Genomic DNA, 8119 nt, shown 5'->3' with positions numbered 1-8119 from the left:
CATATAAAACTAAAAAAAAATTGTCAAAATGGTTCCTTGAGTCTTTGATTGGAGCCATTTTAGTCTTCATATTCTATAAGAATGTCAATTTAATCACCAAACTATTGAAATAAGGACTGAAATAGTCCTCACCCTTCCTGAACGAGTTTGGAGACTAAATTGCCCCTTTGTAAAATTTAGGAGTAAAATGTCCTAATGTAAATAATCAGGAGACTTTTTTGACACTTTACTTAACAAGATAAACTGCATACATGATTGAAGGTTCATACCTTGCCAGATGCTTTCTCAAAAGCAGCAACCATTTCAAAGACAGAGGTTCCACGTCCAGTACCCAAATTATAGGCAATACAACCTGCAAGAAACAAAGCATAAATGCCACTATAATGATGCTGAAATTATCACAAAAATGGGAAAGAAACAAAGGAGAGAGAACAGGAAAGGATTACCAATGTTCTCTGTGATGAAAAGCTTTTTAAGAGCTGCAATATGACCATCAGCCACATCCATTACATGAATGTAGTCCCGAATCTGATTAACACCATGAATGAAGTTCTAATAAACTCAGTAGTTCAACATTCTGTTTTAACCAAAGTCAATAAGACAAACTTATGAAGAAACAAAGATTAAGATACTATTCTTAAAAAAACATTTATTATAATATTTAACTTATTTAGTCAAATCTAATTTGTGCCTTATATTCTATTAATCATCAAAGATGAGCTTTAAGCAGAATCAAGAATAAATTTGGATCCTCTACAGAGTTTCGTGTCGTCAGCTTTTCTACTCATTTAAGCTATTTTCATGGCCAATAAAGGACCAGAATCCAGAGTTCTTACGTGCCTCTTAAGGATTAAAGTGCGTAAGATTCATATTAAAAGAAGTTGAACAAGAAAATACAATACAAAACCCTTCTCTTTAATCCTAATAATTGGCAATTCGAGGATGTTGGTAACTCCGAAAGTTAGGTGGGTGAGAATCAGGAAAGAGAAACTCAAATTTGAGAGGGTAAATGACAATTTGAGAATGTTGACACCTCTTGAAATCAGGAGAAGAGGGAGAAGAATAAAACACAACAAAGTGAGAAACACCGCATTATTTTTTCCATTCCATTCATTGTCTCCACTAGGAGTTATTTTTAGAATACAATACTACTAATCATCATTAAAAAAACTCATTAGCAAAGTTTATTAAGCTAATAAAAAGACTAATCAATATTGTATCCTATCAAAAAAAATCTAATTATAACACTCTTAACATCCACATCATAGCAATTATAACTCGAACAATCCCTCATAGATTTAACAACAAACATCACCCCACAAAACACCTGAAGAAAAAATCTAAGAAAATACAACAAAGGGTTGATGAGAATTTACCGCGCTGCCGTCATCCGTTGGATAATCATAGCCATAAACGTTGAGCTCAGGCAACCTGCCCACAGCAACTTGTTGAATGTAAGGCATGAGATTATTAGGAATACCCTTAGGATCTTCCCCAATCTGGCCACTTTCATGAGCTGCAACTGGGTTGAAGTATCTCAATAATATAATTCTCCATTCTGAATCGGCCTTTTGAATATCACGAGCTATCTTCTCAAGGAAGAGCTGATGCACAAAAATTGCAAGGAAACCTATAAGGCAAAATGAACTCACACCATTGCAATAGTTATCAGCTTAAAATGAAAGAAGTTTGTGAAACAGTCATATGCATGCCTTAGTTCGACCGTAAGGGTTCATTGCATTCAGCTCAGTTTCTTCGACGCATGGAAACTTTACAGGTTGTCCATAAACAGTAGCAGAGGAGGAGAAGACCATCTAGTTTTGAGAGATTAAAATATCATATACATGCCCAGTGGTAAGTAATAAGCAAAAGAAACATTTTTAGAGATGATAATTAGTAATAACTAACTCATAGCAAAAAAAAGACAGGATAGTTAATGTTATAGAAAGTATTAAATCTAATTGTTGTAAATTAAAATGTGTGTATATTAGGAAGATTGATATTAGATGATCTAATTAGAGAAGATCGAATAATATGAACTTTTCTTTATTATGAAACTTAAATAGAGGAGATCTAATTACCTGAACTTTCCTATATTTAAAATATTTCTAATTTGTATGTCCTAATCTTCTCTTATTTATATGAGAAATTATGAAGGATTTGAGATGTATGTTTCATGAGATATTCTAGGTTGAAGGAGGAGGTGACAGAAAAGAAGCAAGCAGCTTTTTCATATTTCCTTAATCAGTAAGGGTACTCTTTTGTACAGTAGGTAATCTGCATAGAAACATTTGTAAGTAGATTTGTTATAATATGTGTGGTGAGATGTATTCTCGTAGGAATGGACGGTGCTGCTTTTCCTGGGCTTGAAGTGCGATAGAGCTGCTGCTGTCTAAGGAGGTAGTGGAGCAGAGGTTGTTACACCCCCCTTCAAGCTGATGGTTTTGGTCAGAAGTGTCAGCTTGGTATTTAGGTACTGAGATCTTGAGTTAGAGAGAGCCTTCGTAAATATGTCGGCGAGCTGATCTTGAGCGGTAGGTGAGGTGTGGTAGGTGGCGGTGCCACATTACAAAATTGCCCTTTTACCTTAGTTCATTAATTGGGGGTCAAAATAACACTAAGTTATGATAATATCTCATCAATGGAGCTTGCTAACAATCATGTGTTACTTGGACTCACCAAACATAATGATTGATTGTCATTTTATTCAATATCATATGTTCAAGCATTTTCAGACTCACTATATTATCATTTAGGATCAGTGTCCAGATCTTCTAACAAAAACACCAGCAAAATTGTGTTTTAACATTTTTTGTTCCAAGATGAATGTTCTTTCTAGACTCATCACTTTACCGAAACATAATAGCTATACTTAAGCTGTTGCGCCGAATGCAACAAACTCTACGTATCACAATCATAGGAATACAACCAACTCATTTGAACCATCGGGATGAGAACTGAATTTATCCTCCTCCTAGCCCCATGTCCTTAAATACACTTCTGTAGTTTCTACACCTCTATGTTGTTGGTTCGTGGATTCTTCAAATATAATTCCTAAACTTTCATTAAAATCACACATGGCATAAATTTCTTACTTAAAAAATAATCCTTTCTAAAGTATTTTTATTTTTATTAATGCATTTCAAATGAATAAAAAAAATATATATTTATCATTAAAATAGAAGAAAAATGTATTGAACTTCCCTAAACAAAATATAAATAAAAAATAGAACTGCTCTAAACAAGAAACAAAATATAAATAAAAAATAGAACTGCTCTAAAGACAAAGTGAATTAACAAATTACAGCTGTTCGGCATTGCCAATGCTACATACATATATATATATAAATAGACACACACACACACACACCAGGTTATAAAATGGCCGGCGAAGCATAAATATACGGGCATGTCGACGTCTGCTTATTAGACGGCCGGCAAAGCATGGAAACTTCGGGCAAGTGGAGGCAATAAAGACCCCACGCCGGCATATACAATTTGGGAGTAGTCTTAAATTTCTATCTTTTGTGAGCATTAAGCTGATGGCAAGCTATTTTATTTATTTATTTATTTGTTTTGCATTAGGACATATTATTATCAAGTCTAAATGAATAGAGGAGGATTTACATACATACCACTCAAATCTTATGTATTTATATACATAACATCAACACTTCACTTTTTTACATACATACCACTATATCTATGCGTCAAAATGTGTATTTCACCTTTTAAAAATTAACGGCATCAAAATTTTGGAGGTATCAATGTAAAAGACTAAGTTTATGGGTTAGATTTGTAAATACAAATTAATTTTCTAGTCTACATTGGCTCCAAAAATAATTTCATAAAGATTTGAGAAGGCTTTGACGAGTTTTTAATTTTCTTTCAAACTCATTTAAATCACTTAACAAATACTTTAAGCTAATGGTCCGTTTGACACAGCGATGCGACACGACACTGCTATTTTGGTCGTTTGGGTAAACATTTTGGCAGCTTTTTCAAAAAACTGTTGCTCAAACCAGCATTTTCCCACCGTTCCTGTCTATGTGCGGTGGGAGCTTTCTAACTGCGGTTTAACTTTTTCAGGAAAAAAATTTGAAAATGGCCACCGCAACTTTTTGCAATATCAGATTATTCTTCAACCTTAAATGAAGCCTAAGACATAAATATGCTAAAGCCCATTCTAAGCCCAAGGACTCCTAAGAGGCCTTGAGAGGACTCCTAAGAGGCCTTGAGAATAAGAAAGTGAACACCTAACTTAAATTAAAATCAATTAAAATCAATCAAAATTAAATGAATTCAAATTAATATGAAGAAATCCAACTAAGTCAATAAGCCTTAAGTTAAACTCAAACAAAATTTTAATCTCTAATCAACTTGCTTAACCTTGAACCTCCTTATTCATCTTACATATAGCAACTCATTTGAGTAGGAAGTGAATTTAAAGAGGCTTGTACGTCGACCTTGAACAAACCAAGGTCAAACTTGATCAAACTTTGGTTAAAGTTAGGCCAAAATCAAGCTAACTCATGCCAAGCTAAATCTAAATTCAAATATATAAATAAAAAATTAAAAAAAACAAATCTAAATTCAAAGGAAAATCAATCCAATAATCAATCTAAGTTCATTTAAAGCCAAATTAGTCTTAACTTTGGGTCAAATCAAACTCTAAATTAAAGCTCAAAATAATTAACTCAACCAATTAAATTAAAAATAAATCAAATTAACTCACTTTTGATTCTTAGAGTGGTGTGCTACACTTTTTCAAGTATGGTACTTACACTACTAGGATTAGGGAGTTACGAGTGTTGAGACTCCCTGTTGAGGTGGGTCGTACCATTCACGACACTCTTTATAACATAAAACTAAAGTCGAATTCAAATCAAATAAAAAACATAACTTGTGGATAAAAAAAAACCAACTTGAACTCAAACCATATAATGGTAAAAACTAAATACATAACACTCAAACAAACAAAATGGTGAGTCTGGACCCATCTCATGTTTTGACAGCTCGTTAGTCCACCAACTTAGGCCTTGGTTAGTGTGATGGAGATTGTGATGGTTATGTGGATTGGTTTGCTCTTATAATTGTGCTCTTTACTGTTGTAGATGGATTTAGGATGGTTGCCGTTTACTTCTAGCCTAAAATTGTTTTGTGTAGGTGATCGTACTAAATATGAAAAGAGGAAGCATGAAACTAAATTAAATCAAACTAATAAATATTCTACAGATGCTTGCTCTTTTTTCTTACAGGAAATTTCTGTCTTTCATACATGATTGGCTTATAATTAACTTTCCATGCATCACAACCTTTGGTGCATTTACACTTTATGATCGAATTGTAAGTCCCAACACAATTTTTAAAATTATAACGATCAAACAATCTTAATGTGCATGTGACCAACATCTTTATTCTAAAGTATAGAAAACATTAACTAGCAACGCTTTTCAGACATGTTATAAGATTAGAAGAGTTAAGTGAGGCTTCATTCCTCAGTGAGAGTGAAATACATAAATATCACTTATTAAACTAAGTTCAAGCTCCCTATCGTTGCCTTGTTTAAGGTTTTGAGGCAATCTCTTTAGCTTTACCATATGAAATATTCTCTTAAAGACTTTTTCACTGCTCGTTTCATCGGAATTTAAGGAATATAGCAAATCAAACAAAAAAATGTCAATTTCAAATTGTAAATTATAAAGTCCAACCGAAAGATGGATTGGAGCACAAGTGGGCCTCTCAATATCTAGAGTTCACTACTCCTCATATGTTAGCTTCTATCAAAAACTATTTCAAGTTTGAGTCAATTCATTTTCAAATTCTAAAAAACTTTATTGAATTTTATCTTTGAGATCTATAAAAACTTTAGCCACTATTTTAATCTAGAGTTTTTATAGGAGATTAACTCCTTATAGAATATAATTAATTAAAGAGAATAGCCTCTTTAGAGATACCAGACCCCGTATTAATATAAATTCTATCATATCATTTTGGGGGAGGGAAAAACTTCTCGTACACAAAAAAAAAATCACTTTATGATTGAATCAAATATACAGTAGTATTTTGATCTCTCGAGGTGATATATCATTCATGATGTTTTATTCAAATTCAAGTAAGAAAGTTTAAAAGTATGTGCATAGCCTGCACACTCTATCTCTCGATAGATGTACCCCAAACACACAGCCACAACCGTCAATATCTCCTCCACATTCTTCTCATTTTGGTGATCGCCTCTAAGTTGGGATAGACGGTTCACCCTCCACATGTATAGTATCATGAAAGCTAGACTTCTAGTGTTTCTCTTAGTAAAAGGATCCTTGTGCCGCAAACATGAAAATCTCATCAAGCATATTATCATCATTAATATCAAAATAAACCTGAGATGAAGAATCATTTCTACCAAATGGCTTAAAGGCGTCAAACCCATTAGAAAATGGAGATTCACCCTCTTCCCAATCGCTTAATTTATCTTTAGAGTATGATGTATCCCCTATTGGAATGACAATATTATTTCTTTAATATGACCAATGATGAGATTTCATAATGCAAGAAGAGTTCTTTTAATTGAGACTATTTTTTAGTATCCCAAAGATATCATTAATCAAAAGAACACATTCATTTAGGAGTTACTCCCGAACCTAAAATAAAAATAAATTTGATTCTCTGGTTATGAACACATCACATTTTTTGTATCTATTAAAAATAATTGATGCTTGTGTTGGGATACTAAAAAATACTGAAAAAGAAATTACATTCATGTAAATATACACAAGCATAAATTTTATAAGTTCTTTTCTATGAATTTAAATAGGTCGTATTTGTTTGAACCACTTTGCATTTTTGTTCCTAACTTAAGTCGTGAAGCTTAATGAAGAAGAATCTTTCATACCTTTTTATTTGTTTGTTCAAATTAATTTTTTCTTCGTTCTTGCTATCCTTCCATCTTCATCCTACATTTGGTCCTTGAGTGAAGATGAAGCGATAAATTTTAAATATAGGCTATCTAAGAAGGAAAATAATGGGATAAAATATGATAAATAAAATTAAAAAAGGCAAAACATAAGATGGCCACTCCGTTGAGGATGAGGCACTTTTTATTTTAGGATTTTTTCTTGTTTTCTTATATTTTGTATCTTAGTGTTATCTCTTTAGTTGTTAGGATTTATATAATATGGACTATAAGTTCAGTATATTTACCTTTTGTCATATTTTCATCGCTTTGATTAGTAGACTAATGTCATTTATATCTATTAATCCTCAAACATTATATTTTTTGTATCTATTAAAAATAATTGATGCTTGTGTATATTTACATGAATGTAATTTCTTTTGTAGAATCTGATAGTAGTCTCTTTCGATTGTAAGACATAACTATTCAAAAGATTATTACTATTTAGTTTTGCTAAGAGGGATCTCATTTCACTTACCCCCATAATATTTCATGTTGAAGATCAAATGATCACCTTTGGTCAAATTGATCACCCCACAAAATTTTTTAATAAAAAAATCCTACATCAGCCGAGGCATTAGCTATGTGCCCTCCCCAGAGGAAGGGGAAGAGAGCATATATCAATATTCCCATTATGATGGTATGTGTCAATGATATTGTTCCATAAATAAAGAGCTCAATATTTGATTGTAAGCTACTACAAAGTCTTGTCATTTTCAGTTGTCTTTTCGTATGTCTTCTATCTTCTCCAGTGTATCTATTATAGCACCTCCATGTATTACTATCTCTAATACTATTCCTGTGATCACTTCTACCACTGATAACTAGACATTTGTTACTTATTTTGTTGACCCAAATATCAAAATAGAAGATCAGAGAATTCTTATGTATCCATCATGCAATCCAAACACATGTTCTGATATAAGAGTTGTTATACTGCCAGAGGGCTGCCTGCAACATCTGTTATTACTTTTGAAAATTTATTATTTGATGTTGTGCCCAAGGTTGCAACCAGACCCTTCATATCTCAATTAATAATAATAAATATATATATATATATATTTGAGTTACTTTTCTTCTTCTTTGAGTATAAATGAAATTGTTATTCTATCTTAAATATAAATATAAAGAAATAGAAAAAAACTTATATTGACATATAACAAAAAA

The 8119-nt window shown here is 32.2% G+C and overlaps 1 protein-coding gene across 1 annotated transcript; it reads right to left on the bottom strand.

The window, feature by feature from the left end:
- Positions 1-243: 243 nt before the first annotated feature.
- Positions 244-1814, bottom strand: LOC110023019 (UDP-glucose 4-epimerase-like). Its single transcript, XM_020722225.1, has 4 exons — positions 1713-1814; positions 1377-1604; positions 447-528; positions 244-352 (listed from the first exon to the last, which is right to left on the bottom strand). The coding sequence occupies exons 1-4, from the start codon at positions 1812-1814 to the stop codon at positions 264-266; spliced, it is 501 nt and encodes a 166-aa protein (XP_020577884.1). The 3' UTR covers positions 244-263.
- Between the last annotated feature and the right edge of the window lie 6305 nt (positions 1815-8119).

The sequence above is a fragment of the Phalaenopsis equestris genome, unplaced genomic scaffold (assembly GCF_001263595.1).
Source record: "Phalaenopsis equestris unplaced genomic scaffold, ASM126359v1 Scaffold000204, whole genome shotgun sequence".
In the NCBI taxonomy this organism is placed as follows: domain Eukaryota; kingdom Viridiplantae; phylum Streptophyta; class Magnoliopsida; order Asparagales; family Orchidaceae; genus Phalaenopsis; species Phalaenopsis equestris.
The sequence above is the reverse complement of the archived record's forward strand: the minus strand, read 5'-3'. Positions and strand labels throughout refer to the sequence as shown.

Bases quoted from the DNA above. Each gene is read 5' to 3' on its own strand.
- LOC110023019 (XM_020722225.1), bottom strand. From the start codon at position 1,814: ATGGTCTTCTCCTCCTCTGCTACTGTTTATGGACAACCTGTAAAGTTT. The intron at 1,605-1,712 runs GCATGCATATGA...TTTGTGCATCAG, and splicing joins ACCCTTACGGTCGAACTAAG to CTCTTCCTTGAGAAGATAGC. The intron at 529-1,376 runs GTAAATTCTCAT...GGTGTTAATCAG, and splicing joins CAACGGATGACGGCAGCGCG to ATTCGGGACTACATTCATGT.